General features: G+C 43.7%; 1 protein-coding gene across 12 annotated transcripts in view; it reads right to left on the minus strand.

Moving 5' to 3' along the window:
* The window catches only part of LOC105077864 (chondroitin sulfate proteoglycan 4-like), a 68,809-nt gene extending 47,474 nt beyond the window's left edge, over positions 1-21,335 (minus strand). For 11 of the 12 annotated variants that reach the window (XR_012504160.1, XR_012504161.1, XR_012504151.1 and 8 more), the window contains exons 1-5: positions 20,836-21,335; positions 14,417-14,580; positions 10,525-14,094; positions 8,666-9,136; positions 4,952-5,128 (exon numbers count right to left, since the gene is read on the minus strand). Coding sequence is in view for 5 of the 12 variants with exons in the window: in XM_074358074.1 (XP_074214175.1) it covers positions 4,952-5,128; positions 8,666-9,136; positions 10,525-14,094; positions 14,417-14,580; positions 20,836-20,905 (4,452 nt within the window). In the remaining 7 variants the exon portion in view is untranslated. The remainder of the gene's footprint in view (positions 1-4,951; positions 5,129-8,665; positions 9,137-10,524; positions 14,095-14,416; positions 14,581-20,835) is intronic. The other variant, XM_074358089.1, reaches the window with a different exon arrangement.
* Positions 21,336-21,587: the final 252 nt, after the last annotated feature.

Consider the following 21,587-nt stretch of genomic DNA (forward strand, 5'->3'; position numbering starts at 1 on the left):
ATTTTTCACTTAAAATGCAGAGGCTGAATAATGAACCAAACTGTAATATAACTAAAAGCATTAAAAAGCCTATTCCTAGATCCAATTATTTTGAGCAAATGAAAATGGACTTTACAAACTCCAGTGATTTTTAACAACGTACAAATTTCTAGTTAGATTAGCCATGGGTAAGCTCCTGGGTCTGCCTGCACAATCATTTACTCAAAGCTGGGGTTTTAATAAATTAAGGTCAAAGGCTTACTGTTCCTAACTTCTTTGCTGTTTTCCTTGCTTTCTTCCTGTCCCTTCCTGTCACCTGACTGGCCACTACTCTCACCAAAGACCTTTTTTCTCTTTGTGTCGACCACCAGCCAGACATCATGGATGTGCTGCACCATCTTGTAGCTTGGTGGTCTAGACCCTTTGTCTTTAGAAAATAACATTCATAATCTACTGTGTTACATAGGCACATGAAAAAATGCTCAATATCGCTAATTATCAGAGAAATGCAAATCAAAACTACAATGAGGTATCACCTCACACCAGTCAGAATGGCCATCATTAAAAAGTCCACCAATGATAAATGCTGGAGAGAGTGTGGAGAACAGGGAACCCCCACATTGTTGGTGGGAATGTAGTTTGGTGCAGCCACTATGGAAAATAGTACGGAGATGCCTTAAAAAAACTAAAAATAGACTTATCATATGATCCAGCAATCCCACTCCTGGGCATATATCCGGAGGGAGCTCTAATTCAAAAAGATACATGCACCCCAATGTTCACAGCAGCACTATTTACAATAGCCAAGACATGGAAACAACCTAAGTGTCCACTGACAGATGACTGAATAAAGAAGATGTAGTGTATAGATATACAAAAGAATACTACTCAGCCATAAAAAAGAATAAAATAATGCCATTTGCAGCAACATGGACGGACCTGGAGATCATCATTCTAAGTGAAGGTAAGCCAGAAAAAGAAAGAAAAATACCATATGATATAACTTGTGTGTGGATCTTAAAGACACAAATGAACTTATGTACAAAAGAGAAACAGACTCACAAACATAGAGAACAAACTATGGTTACCAGGAGGGAAAGGGGGTAGGAAGAGATAAAATGGAAGTTCGAGATTTGCAGATACTAACGTTTTATATAATAGATAAACAACAAGTTTCTACTGTATAGCACAGGGAGCTATATTCAATATCTTGTAGTAACCTTCAATGAAAAAGAATGTGAAAAGGAATATATGTATGTATGTGTACAACTGAAATACTATGCTGTACACCAGAAACTGATGCAACATTGTAAACTGACTATATTTCATTTAAAACAAACAAACAAAATCTACTGGGTTAGAATAGCATCAGCCCTAACAATTGTTTGTTAGTTAAAATGTTTTATTTAAATATTCCCACATCTCCCCCCTCAAAAAAAAAAAGGAAGGGTAGAAGAAAGCATGGTCAAAGGTCTCAGGGTAGAAGTCAGGTGACCCTACAACCAACCAGTGATGGAAGCTTAGAATTCCCACTGCTCCTTGGGCTTTAGTTTCCTCACCTGTTAGGGGTTCAATTTGACCCTCTGTTTTTTAACAGAAGGATTATACATGTAAATGTGTAACATATACACATGCATACATACATAAGTATTATATATACTCTACAACATGTAATAAGTAAATATGTTTCTTATAGTTCAACTGATCTACATTAGCTAGTCACTATGTAGCAACAACTAATGAAAAACTCTGCTGGGGTCTTCAAGACTCATAACTAAATTTAGCCACAAGACTGTTCAGAGACTGCCACCTGGATTTCCTGTCTTTTATCCATGATTATAATGAACTGCAGAAGTGGAGGGAGGTAGGACAAATGTAGCAGTCCTTGAAAAGGCGATTCTGGCTCTAGACTAAGAGAAGAATGAAAAGCTGTCTGAAGGAACCGGGGAGAAATCCGTCAAACAATGGAAACAATATTATGTTTTTTATGTCCTCTTTGGGGGCTTGTTTTCTTTTCTTTTTTCTTTTCTTTTCTTTTCTTTTTAATGGAGATACTGGAGATTGAACCCAGGACCTCCTGTATGCTAAGCATGCACTGTACCACTGAGCTTCACCCACCACCTTTTTAATATTCTTTTTTAAACATGATGAAGGTGAAGTGCTTTGAAAGTTCTATGTTCTCCCAGCCACTCTAGACAGATAGGCTGTATCTGCATAGTCTTCCCCTGGCCAAAAATCAAGTTCAAATCCTTTCCCAGAGTTCAAGGCCCTCATTTCCAGCTTTATGCTATAACACATGGATCTTCCATCCCAGCTGAGTTGGTTTGCCCCCTAGCCCATAAATGACGTTTTCTGCACTTTCTTGCCCCTGCCTATCAGCATTGTCCCTTGGAGCCTGGAACTGTGCTGTCCAACAAAGTAGCCATTAGGCATATGGGGAAACTGAAATTTAATTTAAATAAATTAAAATTACATAAAATTTAAACTTCCATTCCTTAATCATACTGGCCATATTTCAAATATTTCATAGCCATGTTTGGCTATTGGCTACTGTACTAGACAGCACATATACAAAACATTTTAATCATCACAAAAAGTTCTATTGGACAGTTGACAAAGATATTCTATGAAGAACCAGAGAGAAAATATTTCAGGTTTTGTGAGTTATGAGCAAAATTGAGGATAGTATATAGATATTTATGTAACAATGCAAATTTTCACTGATAAAATTCAAAATGTAATAATAATAACTGAGTACAATTTTTCACAATACAGATCTACTGAGAAGAACGGAATTCTTTTTTAAGGGCTAACATTTTGCTTACGTGAGATTCAAAATTAGAGTTCCCTAGTATCAAATCAATTGCCAATGTTCATCTACCAAAAACCATTCTTAGCTTGCATACTGTCCAAATAAACTGGCAGTTGGCCCAATTAGGCTCATGAGCAGCAATTTGCAAATTCGTCGTCAAGGGTTGTTTCTCAACAGGATACTACTAACACTTTGGGTGGAACATTTCTTCATTTTGTAAGACTGTCCCATACATTGCCAGATATTAAGCATCCCTGGCCCTCAGGCATTAAATACAGTAGTATCTTTCAGTAGGTGTAGCAACAAAAACTGCCCCACCACATCTCCAAGCGCTCCCCAACGCAAGGGAGGTACCCACCTCTTCTGTATCTCCTCTGAATACCCAACTTCCTCTAAAGTTCTAAAGAATTTACTGTCAACTGCTTACTCTCATGAGTAGTATAAACAAGGTTGAAGTTGCCAAATACATATGTAGGAAGACTTGTTGCAGTCAGATTTCAAGAACACACTCAGATTCCCATGTCTGGACATATCTGACGAATGATCTACTAAGGGCTTATTTGTGTTGAGGGGCCAAGGATTCTCCCAGAACTGCAGCCATTCTATAGGAAGAAAGAGCCAAGACAAAGCCTGGTCTCTGAAACGTGGGCCAGTGTTGGGGGAACTGACAGTCTGTATTTAAATTTATTCATTCCTTCAGTAAATATTCTTGTTGGCTTCGCAGCAGACATCACTGGATACCACTAGACTCCTAGGTTGTCACTCGATCCTGAGCCTGTAATTGAGCCGCCATGTAGTTCTCTCCCCTGTTTCCATATCTGTTCAATGAGGGCACCGGGAGTGCCTGTCTCTGTGAGCTGTCAGACCTTAAAGCAATACTTGCACATAATAGGAGCTAATATTTTTGGAGCACTTATAATAGTTTTAAGCACTTTCATGTAATAAGAGCTGACAATTTCTGAGCATTTATAACAGTTATTCTCCAAGCCAGAATTCAAGCCCAAGTCCTTAGAAGAAGGAATAACAAGAAGGAGTAAGTTAAAACCAAGAAAATCTATTAAATGAAAGCTTTAAGATACCTAAGTGTAAACTGGCACCAATGGGTTCACTAGCATTGACGCCGGCAGTGCTGGTGTGGCAGGAAATGGTGCCATCAGAGCCAGAAGGCGTCCTGAGCATCAGCCCCTTGCTGTGGGTGACAGTCCCCAACAGCAGACATTACTTTAAGGCTCCTGGACACTGTGTGGCAGCCTAGACGTGTTCATCTTGAGTGCTTAAGAACCACCCCTGGGGGTTCTCAGAAAAAGTGAAGGGTGATGGAGGCTCCCAGAACCTGCAAGACACTGTCCCATAACTGTACGACAACTTGACTTTATTTTAAAGCTGGTGTGGTTTTCAGGATTTTTAGTAATAATAGCTATCATTTACTGAGTCCTAACTACATGTCAGGCACTGCAGGAGAGTCGTATATTGTTTTACCATTTATTCCTCACAACTCTACCTCTATTTCCCACCACTAGATGAGACTGCAAATGAAAGGGCTGAATATCTTGCCCAAGGTCATGCAGCCAATAGTGGGGAGCTGATTCTCATCCAGATCTTTCTTTGGCAGAACTGACTCTCTTTTTTTTTTTTATAATTGAAGTATATTTGATTTACGATGTTGTGTTAGTTTCTGGTGTATGGCATTGTGATTCAGTTATACATATAAATACATATTCTTTTTCATTATAGGTTATTACAAGATATTGAATATAGTTCCCTGTGCTATACAGTAGGACCTTGTTTACCTGTTTTATATAAAGTTGTTAGTATCCAGAGCCCACTTTCTTAACCATGATGCTACCAGCCTTGCAGGAGTTTCCCATGTGCAGACACCTTCCTCACCTAAGTAGAAAAGCCATGCCTCAAGGAACATGGTGTGAGTGGTGCCCACTCAAGAAATACAATATGACAGCAACTCACTGTGATTTATCATCTCCCAAGAGTACCCAACAGAACGTCTTGTACTGACTAACATTTATTTAAAACCAGTAGGAATATGTCAACTATACACACATAGTCATATATCTTATTATTTAACATTAGAAACAACACAAAAGAAAATGAAATTGGTAGCCCTGTGCCATTACGGTAAATCAAAAAGCATGGAGCACGTACCTGGAGGATTTTATTGGCTGTTATTACTGGAGCCTCATCATTTACTGATTCAACAGTCACAAAGACAGTCTGGGGTAAACTCTGTTTTCCCAGCTCTGAGCTATTTGCAAAGATGGTGAAACTGTCAAGAAGCTCTTCACTATCATCATGAACATAGGAAATCAATTCATTTTCCACCTATAACCAACAACAAAAAAAGACCAAATTACTGAAATGTGATTTAAAAATATGAAAAAACTACTATAAAAGAAATCCTAATTTTTTTATATCTCTCTAAAACACAGAAGCATGTGTTCATCCCAGGAAGTATGATTCTGACAGAGTGCAAATTATGACGGATGGTATAATTTTTATGAAGCAACACTACACCCAAGAAATACGTTGAAGGAGGAACAGACTGGTTGAGTAATGTGGGGTAGTAAAGAGAATGGTGGACTGGTTATCAGAAGGCCTGAGTTCAAAGACTATTTCTAACACTAAAATGTGTTGTAGGTAAGTGATATAATTCTGCCTTTCTTCCAATGGAACAAAGCCCATTAAAATTCAGACTCTATTTAGTGACTAATTTTTGAAGTAGATTGCTTTGTTGGACAATTCAGAATATTAGATTTAGGTTCTGAAGCTTCCACTCACTTGTTGGATTTCTGCTTTTTGGAGACATATGGACCGGGGTAACTATTAAGTTTCCCCAAACTTCTCTTTTCTAAGCTAACCATGCATTATTCCCTTAACTGTTCCTTGTATGTGAGGTTACACCTTCTACCTTCTAATCCTGCTCCTCCTTCTTCAGAATACAATTGTTTTGTTTTGTTTTGGTGCATCTCTTAACAGATGTTACCCATAACATTTATTTTAATCCCTAATAGATTTCATCTTTCTAATTTTCATTCTGAAATGGTCACCCAATGAATTAGTTATTCCTCTTGGATGTGTAATAGCCACAAATTTGATCAGACTGCCTTTCACGTCTTCAGGGTTCTGATGGAATTACTGAAGAGCTCAGGATCAAAATCAGAGACCAGGAGAATCTGAAAGCTAGAAGGGAACTTGGCTTCAGGGAATCTGTGACCTTGAAATACAAGGGCAGAGAACTTTCAGAGTCCAACAGGAGTAGCTGAACTTCTAAAAAAGTCTCTGGGGTTGTGTTTGTTTTGATAAAATTCAGCCAACATTTTTAACAGTTCAACTTCGCCCAGCCCTATGGCGCACTTCCTTTGAGCAAAGACTTTTGATCTCTCAGAGGTGTTTCTGACAAGAGTTGAAAAGTTCATGAAGAGTCTCAAGGGAAAGTTATGCCACTTATATGCAGGTGCATGAGAATTTCTTTGGAGTTCTGTGGGAAGAGGAATTCCAGACCGTAGCCCTGGCCACATGTCCCTGGAACACTGTTTTCAGCTGTCTGAAAACAAACATGGAAGATGGCACTGGCAGGAGAATTTTTAACCTAATATACTTTAGAAAGATAGCATTTAAATAGAGGTCACCTTTTCAGTATCCTTCCTGGATAAACACATCATTTCCTCCCAAATTACCATTTAAAATGCCATTTAATAGTTATTAATCCAAAGGTAAAGAGAAGGTTGGCTGGAGATTTGTCTGTTCCTAGTTCTAATGCTAGAAAAACATCTGATGACCTGAAATTGAAGTATATATTAAAAAGTGTTTGTCTCCTGTCACCAATCATTTTCAGGGTACATTAGGTCCCTCCTCTGCTCACATCTCTCTCCCCAGTTGCTCCTCAGCTCACCTGGGATCAAAGGTGAAGTCAAAGGCCCTCCTATACTGGACCTCGCTCACCTCGTCTACTGCTCTCCCATGTGCAGCTCCAGCCACCCAGAACTCCTGCTGCTCCCCTCACACCTGTTCACTTGCTCTTCCCTCTGTCTGGAATGTTCTCCCCTCCATATCTAGCTGGCTCATCCATACATCACCTCCTCCAGTGTCTGTTCAAATGCTGCCTTCTCAGTGGGGCCTCCCAAACACTTTATTTGAAACCCAACATCAACACATAAGCACACACACATACACACACACCCCACATGAAGTCTCCAGCACTTCCTATCTCCCTTTCCTGCTTTATTTTTCTCCATAGCACTAACCTTCATTCAGCTATTTTATTTACAGAAATTTGCTTATTTATTTCACTTACTCTCTCTGCCTCCTTCTTTCCCCCACTAGGGAAAAGATCCACAAGGACAGGGATTATTGCCGGGTACTTCCCTGCTGTATCCCCGGTACTCAGAGCTAGCACACCTGACACACAATGGACACTCAAAAACTATCTGCTAAATGAATGAAGGGCAAAAATGGCCAAGAACTCTCCTTCTCTGGGCCACTAAAAGCTATAGTCACTAGGTGTTAGCTGTCACTGAAAGTGAAAACGATCATGTCTCAAAACGCAGAGACCTCAGGAGTCGTAAAGGAAGTTAAAGTATGAAGGCTCCTCTGGAGGAGCAGGAACACACAACCTCGACCGTGAACAAGGCTACATGATCACACAGATGCCACAGGGAACACACGTACTTGACACAGATTTCAACCAACCGTGCTGAAATATACACTTCTTACAAAGCACAGTCGATAATGAACTGGCCAAGACAGAATCAAAACCTGGTGCTTGGTCTCTCACCTACATGAAAGATAAGAAGAGTGTACCTTATATTACAGTTCATGTGCCTGATTCCCCTACAGCATTTCTTGAGAGCAAGAAATATGTCCACTTATCAGGGTAACCTGACACAGTAACTTGGACAAAGTAAGTGTTTAGTGAATGGATTGAAATCACTTGATGAGGTGAAATCCTTAGAAGCAAAATGAAGCAGGACACATTCTTAGCTAACGGGACAAAACTACCTAAAGATGCTACGTGGTTGTAAAGTAACGGAAGTCATTCTTTTATTCACTATAAGAAAGCAAAGTCTCACAATAATATCATTCTAACCCAAAACAAAGAAACCTGATAGCAGCCCAGGGTTGATTCTGGTTATTTTGTGTTGGACATCAGATTGGCAGCTGGGTCCAGCTACTTGATGGCAGGCACTGGGCCACTCTAGCCATTGATAGCACTGTGCTCAGCCTAGCGCATGACACAGAGTGTGCACTCTACCAGCACCTGCTGCTTGAAAGGGAATGAATGAATGAAAACATCCACTAATGATTAAAGCACACCTGTGTTAGCTACCTGGGTATTATACTTTGCGAGGGACAGGGACGCTTCTTTAGAACTGGGCAGCCAGGATGGTGCAGGTAGAAACCCAGAGCATATAAGCAAAAGTTGGAGAAACTACAGATATTTAACCTACAGAAGATGACATTCAAGGGAATTTGGTAACATTTTCTTTCAACATTTAAAGAGTTTTTACCAAAGGAGGTATGATTTGTTCTGTGAGCTCCCAGAGGCAGAACCTAGGAGAAGTTTCTAAGTGGCAGCTCAGCATAAAGAACTTCCTTTCCATCAACTGGAATGTTTTTCAGCTGGAAAGACCCATCTCAGGAAGCAGTGAGTTCTCCACCACTGAGGATATTTAAGCAATGGACATTAAGCAACAACCTCTCTATGGGGTTACTGCGGAAGGTCCTGTCCATCTGTTGGTAGGTTGGACTAGATACTTTCTCAGGTCTCATCACTCCCAAAAGTCCATGAATCTAAATGATAAATAGTCAAGTTTTTTTCCTTATCCATCATACCTCAATATATTAACTCAGAGTTATTACCTGTTTCCTGGTAAATTTCATAAGCTTCACTCTTGGAAAATGAGAATTTTGAACATAACCGTGTTTTGGTGGTTTGAGTAGAAAAAATTCACAGTCAAGTCCAGCAAAATGCTTGCTTGGAATTTTGAAGTAGTCTTCTGAAAGTGTTTTGGAACCGCCTTCTTGCACTGTGAAATTTTGTGCCTCCAGAGGAATCTGCTTAGGGACAATATCCACCAAGATTTCAACTCTACTCACAGCTTGGAAGCCACTCATCACATCCAGTAAAAACTGGTCCTGTAGTTGGTCAGGAGCTGTCTGTACATAATGGATATAACCATCATCAATGTCCTGCTGTGTAAAACTCAAAGGAGACTTTTCATCTGCACCCAAGCTGCCTTCTTCTGGTAAAGATTTTCGGAGGTATCCATGCATGGGCGGAGTTCTAACTATGAACATTGCCTCTGAAGGAATATTATCTTCATGTACAACCTTGAGTTCACATTCACAACATACAGACAGAAAAAGAAAAAACAGACTGATATATGGGAGAGTCAAGACCCTTGATAAACCACATTTTTTTCTATTAATGTCCACAAACGGCTTAAGTTACAATCCAGATTGATACACAGTTTAAGCTTGGATCTGCTCTGGTGACCATGCCAATATTTTGAATTTCAGCCCTGGTGGCAAAGAAAAAGGAATATTTGAATAGTTTCTAATGTATTTACAAGGCATTGTTCACAGTGACAAGAAATCCAGGAGTCAGAAAGTTGAGCTGAAAGAAACAAAATGGTATATAAGGAGAAGGAACAAACGATGATGGAAGAGGTAGCAGCTGAATCACTAAAATTGCAGCACTTCAGAGGACTATTTTTAAACTAGTTCAGCATTTTCAATATGCATTTAATTTACTGATTGAGCAAAATCCATCTCAAAACTGTCATGGTTATTGATTTATAGTCACTGAACTCCATACACCTCCTTGTGGTTAAACTGAAGCATAAACTCTCTAAGATCCTGAAAAAGAATTGAGAAAAGCTTGTGGGTCCCGTGGTCAAAAATCATTATTTAGTAAACTGCTTCTGATTTGAATTCATTTCTACTTGACGTTATTGACTGTATTTATCAGGCAAGCAAACTTGCTTGCAGTCCTGAGGGTAGATTCAGAATAGCCTGCACTTGTGGCCAATTTTCATATAAATCACAGTTTACGCACCCTGTGCAGGATTACTCACTCTCCCCTAACTCTGATCAGCAGGGCTGTGCTGCTGAAAGTTTCCAAGTTGGAGCCTCAAGAAACCATGTAGCTTCTGGTATGAGGTTTCACCCCTGGCATTCCACTGGTCTAGGCTGATTTTATGCATCAATTTCAAGAAACTGAGTAAGGCCACATTCAGAGCTAAGGAAATAAACTGTATGCTATAGTATCCTCTGCTATTTTAGGAATCCTTTTTATGTTTGATAGGTTACTCTGTTTTTATACCCTGCTTCATCACATTACTCAGATCAAATGATATATTGGCAGTGTTGCTTATGAAAAATGAAAAAAGTAATGACCTCTTAATATATTACAATATATACATTCCCTCCCTCTTCCCAGGTCATCCTACACCAAACATACATGCAAACTCGTATGATCATGTGCACACAGCTTCAACATGAGGGTTAGGATTACTCATATTCCATTTCTAACTGTAGAACAATTCGCAGTATCAAAATCATGAAACCTTCTCAATGGCATCTACATTTTTTAAAAAGTCGTTCCACATGCGAGGAGGGAAGTCAACACAAAAATAGCTTTCAGAAGCAAACAAATAGATCACATTCCCTGTGGTTTTAGGAGAGTGGGACTGTTTGGTACTGGGACGACTACCTACCTGGAGTCTTCTTCTACTCAGTTTTACTGGTTTTCCTTCTTCAACAACAAGGGTCTTGCTGTGCAGAATTTGGGTGTGATGCTGGTGGCTTTCCGAGTCCACATGCACATAGACGCCCACTTCTAAATATGTATCTTTAACTTTCACTGTCAGGTTGAACACATCGAAGCTGCCACTGCCGTCATGCCTATAAATCACATGTCCTTGCTTCAAGTCATGTAGGGAGAACGAGCCGGCCCTTGAGCTGCTGACCAGCACTCTGCCATGCTCTGGGGGCCGCGCAATGTGGAATCTGATCTCGCCATCTGTTCTGACATCTTGGTTTGTGGTGACACTGAGGTTGGCAGTCGTTAGGCTGCTGTCCTTTCCTCTCTGCACGAGCAGCCCCGTGTTGTTGGCTATATGCACGTAGGGGTCTGACACACTGACCTCGAGAAGGGACGATGTGGTGTGGACACCGTCTGTCACAAACAGCACAAAGCGGGCGGAGTCCGCACCTCGATGCCTGAAGAGCACGTGCCCCGCCCGCAGGTCGTCCTGCCTGAACTGGTACAGTTTCTGAGTCGGGTCACTGGCTCGCACCAAGTCCCCATTCGGGATGCCCCGCCGGGTGTAGAGCAACTGCCCATCGTCAAAATTGGAATCCGGGTCATGGTAACAGAGATCTGCTAGGGTTAGTAAGCGCTGGCCATTCCGCACAACGTGAAAGACTTTATCCACCACGCGCACCGGTTTCTCATCGTTCTTTAACTCCACAGAAACGGTGACCTTGATCTCTGCCGCCAGATGCTCCCTACGGAGATCCCTGGCCACTCCCTCCTGGCCTGGTCCTGTAGGGGAGGCCACAAGGAGGAATTCATCACACTGGGTCTCAGAGTCATCGTGCACATACATCAGCCGCTCATCCAGGATGTCCTGATCGGTGAATGTGGAAATATTGTCATGACTTCCCAGAGACTCTGAAGAGCTAATCAATTTCAGCTTCCCGTGTTGAGGACTCTTGGTGATTTTATATTGGAAGGTCTGATTGTCCAATGTTTGAGCAAATAATTCTGATCTTGTAATTAATTTCCCTTCTCCTTCTTTTACAAACAATCCCCTGTTTGTTAAAATAATGTGCATCTTATCTGCTTTAATGTTTATTCTGAAAGTATAATTATTTGATTCTATGTGTTTTGCAATCATCAAGAACCTGAAAGTATCTTGTGAATCTTTCCTGGGTCTCTCCTGTGGTTCATAATTTATCTTGAAGTCTGTAATGTTTTGTTGGCTGAAGACTGAGTTTGTTTTTAGAACTTTTGTGCCAAGTAGCAATTTTCCTTTCTTAGGTGCGGTGAGTAACTTAAAATGTAGTTCCGCTTCGGCTATGTCCACACCCTCTGTCACAGCCTGCAAATGATCTGAATTCAGTACATGCCTGTTTACTTCACTTATCTCAAGAGGAACATTTTTCAGAAGGGTAAATGTTAGCCATTGTATGGTAATGGGAAACATCAGCTCTTCACTGCTTTTTCCTTCTATATTAACTTTAAATTTAAAGTGATCAGTAATGTTTTTTAGCTGCAATTCCTGGAATATACTGGAGTACCGGACCCGACCCTGATCAATTGAACGCTGAGAAAAGATACTCACTGGCTTCCACTCTCCACTTGACCCCTGCCGCTGAATCTGGCCAAACTGAGGTGCATGAGTGACAACATAGCGGGTCTCCACCTCCGGGCGTTCACCATTAACCTCCACTGACAAGTTGCTCTGCGTAATCAGAACCGTGCCACCCTGCTGTACGACCACACCGGTTCTGTTGGCCACTTCAAAGTCCCAAGGAACAGCCATGACCCGTAACACCACCGTATTGCTAACCAGCTCTCCATCACTTGCTCTTAGGAGAATCCGGGAGTTCCGATGGCCCCGGTGCACACAGAAAATGTTGCCACCTCTTAAATCCCCATATGTAAAACCACTAATGGCTCTCCCAGGGTCATTGGTGTTTTCTAAAAACCCAGCATCTGAATGGAAGTTGCCAAGAACTGAAAAACTAAGACTTGAAGAATCTGTGTCTGGGTCTGACACATGTATGATATTTGGAGTCAGTCGTTTCTTAGAGTTCTCAAACACGAGAAGCAAGTTTCCTTCAGGGAGCATAAGGTTTGGGGGATCATTTACTGGAACGATGATGATGTTGAACACAAATGAACCATGTCTTTGAAGATACAATGGCACTTCCTTCTCGCTGCTGGAAGAGACTGAAAATGTGAAATAATCCCTCGGGTCTTCTGAACCATCATGGATGTACCAAACTTTTCCTTGGCTCAAATCTAACAGAGTAAAAGCCTTCTCCATTTTTTGCTCAGGGCAAACATCTAATCGAAGGAATCCATGAATAGGCATTTCCTTTATTTTAAATAGTATCTGAGACTGATGGATACCCAAATCCTTCAACTCCACATCCACCTTCATATGCCTTTGTTCCAGTAAGGCTTGCCCACCTTCTTGGACCTCCAAGTTATTCAGAACCAAGAAATAGCTACTCACATCTTGCAGAAAAGGTTTGCCTGCCTCAGGGACGGCAGTGGACAGGGGAACTTGTGCCTCAAGCAGGTTTTCCGTTGCTGTTACGGAACGAGTCTCGTCATCACTACTCTTCATTTTACAACCAGCAGATATATCTTTGGAAACAAGTGCACCCTTTAATGCTCTCTTTTCTGAGTTGGCTTCCAAGCCTCTTAGGCACCCTTTGAAAGAGATTGCTCGAGCAGATTTCCTAGGCACAGAGGCAAGCTCTAACCTCTTAACTTCTTCTCCCTTGCGGTTATCAAGACCTCCTAGGAAGAGGTGGCCTTCAGACACAAATGGTTTGCTTTGAAGAGGCAGCAAAGTCCTTACTCCTTGTTCGTCCACCATCAGGCCCAGATACCTTTCAGTGAACTTGAGTTGAATAATGTGCCACTTGTTGTCACTAACTAAGCTAAAAGAAGAGAGCTGAGTATCATTCTTATTTCTTCCTACATGAGCCTTCAATAAACCTTTAACTATTTCCAAAGCAACAAAATCTCCTTCTCTACCAGACTGAAATAACAGCAAGGCTTGATGAGTTCCAGTCTGCAAAGCAAATTCCAACAGCCCATCCCCTTGCACCCTCCATTCTGGGAAGGTGATGTAAGATCTGGAGCTAAAGAAATTCATGGCTTCATCCTCCCCTGCAAAAAATTCATCACTGCATCCTAGTGACACCTCATAAACTTTCTTGAAACCAGGGTAAGATCTAAGGGATGTGAGGATCTCCCTCTGGTTAAATATCACATCCTCCATGCACCCACGGAAATTGGGGAGCTCTCCATCGAGGTAAGGGACCTCAAGGCCACCGTGGCCTGCAATGTAGATTCCATGCTGAAAGTGCAAATTGTGCATCCCACTGGTGACCTGGCCAGTTGTCTCATAGCGTTTGTCAATAACCAGAGAGATATTTCCCTTAACACAGTGCAGTTCCACTAAATGCCAAACCAAGTCATCCACACGAAGTCTTTGCTCAGAGAGGAACACTTGTTCACCTGTACCCAAATTCACTCTCACCTGAAAGAGAAAGAATCATAATTAATCAATCTCATCTCATAGTGTTTTATTGAGAAAACAAGGCCATTCACAAATAAAAGAGAAACTTGGACATGGAAGCTCTTCCCATGTCTATGGGCTACATGTTGAGGTTAAAAAATTTCAGAGTCAGAGTATGTAGACATGCTGGTAAAACTGGAGAAGATCTTAACCCTTACATGGTTTTATTTGAGTGAAATAGTAGTAATCAAATGGATAGCTATATTTATTCTCTTTTCTTTCACTGTTCTTCCCTCCAGTAACTGAATGCTTATACGTTTTTAAAGATTTTTAAAAACCTTACCCGTAAGTTTCCTGATAGAAGTTCTATTATGCAGTAGTCATTTTTCCCAGCTGCAAGAAAAAGTAATCCCTGTGGTTTGCTGGTTTGAAATTTTAAGTGAAGAGATAACTCAGAGGAAACTTCTATGATGTTGAGCTCCACATAGCTTTCACCATAAAAAGATGCTAGGGGAAAAAACAGAAGTATTAAAGTTAGTAAATTTATTCCAAAATGACTATTCCACTTTATATTTTCATTTTCCTTCAGGGACTGACCCTGCTGAAGACAGCTGCCTTGCCCAAGGCCATATTTGCTTCCTGGGGTAGCCCACCAATCTGTCCTGGGAGCATAAAGGCTCAGTGTTCTCTTGCCCCAACTCAGGACACCTCTGATCGGTCAGTCCCCCTTCAGAACTCTCAAGGTGGGTGGCAGAGGTTTCTACTAAAACTGAATTGCAAATCTACTTCTCCCTCCACCCAGTACTGCTTCCTTTTATTCCACAGGGGTTAATCTGAAGTCGCTGGTGGTGAGCTTGTGTAACACGTTAGACAGCTGTGGAATATCAAGCTATGAAAAATACCGGGCAAATAGTAACGATAAGGACAATGGAATTGGGTGTTTATCGCTAAGTTTGAAATGAAGCTTTGGAAAAGATAAGGAAAAACGAAGAGAGATTAGTTGACAATTACAAGCCAAGTGTGAAAGTCAAAGAGCTTCCCTGGTAGCATATATCTTTCTTGTCTCCTAAGCAAGTAGGCAGAGGAAGTTGAAACTCCCATCCAGGAATTAATCATCAGAGTAAATAGCTCCAAATAAGGTTAAAGTCCCAACCATGACAGGCTGGCTCCGACGAGTCTAAGGCCTTGTTTGGGAAAGAACGTAAACTTGACATATGGAATGGGAACATGTGGATTGGTGCATTCAAATATCTTGGGTCCCTAGATCCCTCTGAGCCCTCTAAGCCTGAAGAACTGACCTATTCCCCTGTTAAGGGTAGCACTCCCCTCGCTTAAAGAGGATGCGGAGACCTCTCCCCACAGGTAACATGGAACCCCTGAAGATATGCCCCATCTCTCTTCCTGGCCACTAGACCAAAAACTTAAGCCACATAACCTGTGTAGGGACACGTTGAGCTTGATATGGGAAGGAAAGGACTAGACTCTAAAGTTGCTGGAGGACCTACCCGGAATGTAGTGCCAGCAGCTGGGAGAATGCACAGGGGACTGTGGGTAACTGATCAAAGAGGCAGGGACATAAAGTTGAATCAGAAAGAGTTCATAATAGATGGGGGGGGGCACTCTCCAGGGATTCAGGATATAGCTTGCTGGCAAAGACTGCCGGAAATGCTGTGAACTCACTGCTAAGGTGGCTCCTAGAAGCACAGAAAGTGTAATGACCCACTCTAGGTAAGACACACATGACAGAGTCACCATGACAGATGGTGGAAGCAGAGATTGAAGGGCTGGAGGTGGTACGTCCAGGATGGAACATGAATAGGACCAGAAGGCACAAGCAAGCTACAAGAGATGATGGCCCAGGGCTCCATGTCAGCACCATTCTCGAGCCGGCAACTTTTCCTCAGCTCACACGTGCGGCTGCACCAGGAAATCCCTTATTACCAGATGATAGAAGAGTAAAACACCTGAGCTTGGTGCATGGATGAGTGAGCGTCATCATAAGTGTGCAGGTTGAAGATGGACTCCAGCTACACTACAGCTCCCCCTAGGGGTGGCCGTGAAAAACAATAGTGAGGGAAAATCCTCCACAGGGAAGAACTTTGGGTGGTACACCTAATCACCCACTTTGTAAGGAGAGAGAAGTGGCTTGCGGTTAGAATAAATAAAGACTTATAAATAGCGGCAAATGGCCCAGTCAGATGGTCAGGAGCCTAGAATGAGAAAGATTGAAAGAGCAGGGACAAGAAGGTCTGGGATGGATGCCTGAGTGTCAGTGTGAAGTGAGAAAATCTTTATATTGCATGTTAATGCCCACCAGAAAACATCTACCACACAAGAGGCACTAAACCATCAGGCTGACAAAATGAGTTGGCTAGTTACCATCAGCTAGCTTCTGTCATTGGCCACCCCTATAATTGCCACAATGGGTGCATGATGAAGTAGCCATGGTGGTGAAGGACGAGTCTGTGCATATACCCAATGGCCTGGGCTCGCTCTTACCAAGGCTTTCTTAGCTATGCTCCTACTGAATGCCCAACATGTCTCTAAGGGAATCTAGTAGGTTCCCATCCCTTGAAGAGGGGTGGCAAGTTGACATCAATGAAACCCTTTCTCCTCAGAATAGCCATGATTCATTTCAACAAAAATAGACACAAATTCTAGGTATATATTTGCCTTTCTTGCTTGCAGGGCGCTACTAGCACCATGATCTGAGAGATCATGGAGTGTTTAATCCACTAACATGGGATGCCAAATAACATCACCTCAATCGAAGGCACACCCTTTTCACTCCCAAGGAGGTATGGTAATGAGCCGAAGACCACGGGACCCTCTGGTCCTATCATGTACTACACCCCTGAAGCTGCAGGCCTGGGAGATTGCTGAAAAGCCTAATGAAGGAATGGTTGGATCACCAGCTCAGAAGCAGTGCTCTATCAGGGTGGGTTCCATCCTCCAGGCATTATCGACATTTTAAGTGAAAGATCTTTACATGGTCTTTAAGTTATAGCTCTTCACACACCTCCTGTTGTGTCTCCAGGAATCATAATCTATGGGTCTGAGAACAGGTGTAGATCAGGAGTGTTCTTGCAGAAGAATCCCTCCTTAGGCCTGTCTCTCTAGGGAGCCCAGTCTAGGTAAGATGGATAGGTAGTGAACAGTCATTTATTGAACCAAACTGAACTAACCTAGTGGACCCTCATTTTATAGTTGAGTAAACTCAAGCCTAAAGAAGCTTCTGGACTTATGTCAAGTCAACAGTTACTCAGAAACAGAACTAAGACAAAAATTAAGCATTCCCAATCACCAAGGCAGTGTTTTTACCAAGATGCGAAGCTGATAGAGAGATGAATATGATCTGTTACAGACTTTCTCAGATATGCATAAGCACCCTCTTCTCTTTTTAAAAACAGCCATTGATGATTAAACTCAATAAAATTATAATGTAGGGATGTGGTCATTAAGTTGAAACAAACAATTACAAACCCACTATCCTAGTTTATCCTCCTGGCCTTCCCATTACTGAATCCCCCGCTCCAATTTTTGACAGGCTATATTGTTAAGTTTTCAAAACCAGGAAATGTTTTCTAAATCATAAAATCTACTGCCGAGAATGGCTAAGTAACCTTAATAAACAACATCCTTCTATTTTCCCACATTTCACCTCTGGCACTACATCAATTCCAGTCTCAGCTGGTAGCTAGAAATTTCCATCACCTCAGGGGAAAAACAAGGAAGCAGGTTTAAAACTTATGGTTTGCCGGATTGAAGCTGGTTTTTGTCCTCACCTCCAAATTGACCCTAACTTTTGTGGCCCCTGGTAAACACCTCAAAATAATAATAAAAAGCAAACAGAAGCACAAGTAAAACTGGTTCGTAGAAAAAGAAAGGTGATCTTCACCTGCAGTGAAGGACAAGGCATGTTTTGGTACTATATGCGTGTAGCAAATCAAGCTGAACAAAAGTCAGAGCAGCTTCCTGGTTCTGTATGCTTAAGAAAAAGGTGAAATGTTTGAATAGAAGCCATAGCTTGACAGTGAAGTGGATAAAATGCTCTTCATGGAAGGTAAGAATTTCCATTTCTCTATAATATCTCCCAGGTAGGTGATTATATTATTGGTTTTATCTACCTTAGAACTAGTTTCCATTCCTTCTTCCAAACTATATTATTTTGGGTTTTTGTTTGATTTTGGTTTTGTATTAGAGTTTTTTTGTTTTGTTTTATTTTGTTTTGTTTTTTTGATTCACTAGATGGAGCACCTCCAGTGTGCCAGGTAGTATCAGGAGGTAGATTAGTGAACTAATAAGACAAACATCAGTCTCCAGGCCAACTGCTCAGGTTGCAAAGAGAACGCCAGCATTGCCCTGCCCGAACCCCCTCTCAATAGGGCATGCTGTAAGCCTGCTGCTAACAGTTGTGCAGACTGTGCCCCGCACAACTCCAGGGGGAACTACTCCTGCAGACGCTGTAGATTCCTGTAGTGCCCCCTGGAATGAAGCAGTGAGGCCGTCCTGGTCCCTGGCAAGCCCCAGCTGAGCTGACAACTACCTCCTTAGTGACTGCAGAGCCTCTGTCCTAATCTGAATGCTCCACATGTGACATTTACACAGGTCTGTGTTTGCTCCACCACTGGCTGGGAGCTTTCCAGGTCCCAGCCACAGCCTTTGGAGTAGGTGCTGGAGCCAGGCTCACTCTGCACAGGGACAGAAACTTCCCTAAGGCTCCCAGCCCCTCATCCTTCTCTGGCGACATGTGTCATCTTCTGTCAGAATTATATGGCCCTTTGTATGATCTCTTTTACTAGGACAGAAACTCCCTCTATAAATTTCCTGTTGCTATAACCAATTGCCACTAATGTAATGGCTTAAAACAACACAGATTTATTGTCTCACTGTTCCAAAGGTTAGAAGTCCAAAATAGGTCTCACTGAGCTAAAATCAAGGTGTCTGCAGGGCTGCATTCCTGCTGGAGGCTCTAGGAGAATTCTTTATTTAATAAATCTCCTTTATCCACATTCTGTACCCCTAAATGGATATCTAACCCACTGGCTCTTTGCCTCATAGCCAGGTTAACTGCACAGATGATGAGGAAAGGAGAGGAATGAGCATTCACTGAGTAGTTGTCAGGCTGTTAGGAGGTCTTACACCTATTTTATTCAAATTTCTCTGAAGAAACAATTATCATCCCAGTTTTACAAGTGCAACATCAAGACCAAGAGAAGTAATTGTCCCAGTCACTGAGTATATACGGTGGCACCCAGATTGAAGCCCAAGTCCACCTGACTCCAAAGCCATGGGCTTTCCATCACCCTACACTGACCACTTGGGTCACTGGCTCAGGCCCCATCACCACCCAGTCTGCCCCCCAGCGCCATTCTCTGCCCTCTCAAATCTCCCTGGCCTGCAGCTAGCAACTCCTCTCTCAAAGCCACACCACTGCCACAATCACAGCGGCCCCACACCTGGGCCCCTAGGCCTGGCCAGTTCCACCCTGCATGCCAGGCCAGAAGGGGCGGTGGAGGCAGGCAGAGGAAGAATCAGGAAGGAAGGGCGAAGACGGAGGAGCTTGGAAAGGCCTCAAAACAGCAGGATTGAGGGTAGGAGGGTATACCTCAAGCGGTAGAGTGCATGATTAGCGTGCACGAGGTCCTGGGTTCAATCCCCAGTACCTTCAGTGAAGAACCGAATAAATAAACCTAGTTACCTCCCCGCTGCAAAAAAACAAAACAACAACAAAAAAAACAAACAAAAAACAAAACAACAACAAAAACCAGCAGGATTGACTCAGAGCTGGAGGAGCTGGAAGGAGGCAGGCGCAGGGGTGAGAGAAGGTGAGGTGTGGCTACTACGCATGCCAGGCAACGTTCCGCCAAAGCTTCTAGTGAAATCGCCTAACATGAAGTAAATAAGCGTTCAGAATTTAATCCCAACACCACAAAGATTTACAAGGCCTTTGATCTACAAAGTGCTCTCTAAAGAGTCTAGAAGCAAGTCTTGTTAAGCTGAATTAAATTTCAAAGAGCCATGGAGAGCAGAAAAGACCAAGTGTTGAGCTCAGTTATATGAAAAGTCTCAACAACTATGCTTTTATTAATCTTTGACTTCGGAAAAGCGCCATGAAAATGTAAAGCACTTCCAGCGAATCGGGTCCAGAAAATGCAAGCGGACTGTGGAAGGACTTAAGGAATAATACGCCAGCGACCGAAGAGTTTCGGCGAGGAGTTTAAGGCCCTCAAAGCCCTGAGGGTCGCGTGCAGGCGAGTAGCTCTCCCGGGCCGGGGCCAGGGAAGGAGCAGAGCTGAAAAGGTTGAGAAGGGAGGACAGCAGGACGCCTTCCTTCTGCTCGTCCGAGTGCCACCAAGAGTCCGGCCCTGAAACCCAAATTCGTGGCGAAGGCCGCGCGGAGGGCAGGGCAGGGCAGGGCAGGGCAGGGCCCGCCCCGGGGGCTCGCGAACTGGCCGGGGCCGGAGGGGCCGGCCGCGCGGGGCGGGGAGTTGGAAGCTTCCCGCAGAGGCGCTGCAACCACCGCGCAGGGCCGACTGGTCTCCTCCCCCGGCTGCCCGGCTGCGAAGGCCCGGCCTGAGAGTTCACGTCGCGGTCGCCGCGGAACCAGCCTGGTCGCGGCGACTTCTGTGGCCCCCAGAGTACAGGGCGCTCCCCGCCCGCGCCTCCTCCCCGCTCGCCCCGCTCGCGCTCCTCTCCTAGCGGGCTCCGCGCGCAGCCCTCCTGGGAAGGGACGGGCAGAGGGAAGTTGGGGGCGCGTACCTCCGAGCGCCCTGCAGAGCCCCAGGCAGGCGGCGAACAGGACAAGGCGGCGGACCCCGAGCCGCCCCATCCCGCCGCGGCGGCCCCGCGCCCCGCGCTCGCTCCCGGGCGGTGGCCCAGCTACCTGCTCCGGCCCCTCCCCGCCCGCGGCCGAGAGCGGGAGCCGGGCCGGGGGGCACCGCCCCCAACCAGCGCGGGGGCTGAGCAGGGGCGGGCAGAGCGGCTGGCGCCTTGCAGCTGTTGCGCCCCATCACGCTCGCGGCCTCGCTCTGGGAACCGCGGCGCGGGCACGGCCTTTTCCGGGGGCCCAGCGCCCAGGCAGGCTCCGTAGGGAGAGAGTACGTGTACCCCGCCCTGCCCCGCGAGTTCTGTGATGGAGTTGTGTGTGAGCAGGCGCTGTTGAGAAATGGAGGCTGTTGGGTCCAGGAAGTAGGACCCAACACGGCTTTAAGGAGCCAGAGTGAGCGCCAACTTACTGCTGTATCCCCAACGCATACCTGGTGCATAGGCACCAGCAATTGTGTTGATGAATGAGTATGAATGGGAGGAGAAAAACGATGCTATCATTCCTTCTCAAATGTGAGCCTTATTTTTATGTATTTTAAAAGACGGTCCCTCAAATCATTTAACTGACTTTTTGGAAAAACTGCCTATCGGATGCGTTAATCAAAGCCCAAGAGTCCTGCGCAGGAACACTCATCTCCTGATTCGGGGCACTTACTCATGGAGAGGAAAAGCCTCCACCCACGCCT

This window comes from Camelus bactrianus, chromosome 3 (genome assembly GCF_048773025.1).
Source record: "Camelus bactrianus isolate YW-2024 breed Bactrian camel chromosome 3, ASM4877302v1, whole genome shotgun sequence".
Classification (NCBI taxonomy): Eukaryota; Metazoa; Chordata; class Mammalia; order Artiodactyla; family Camelidae; genus Camelus; species Camelus bactrianus.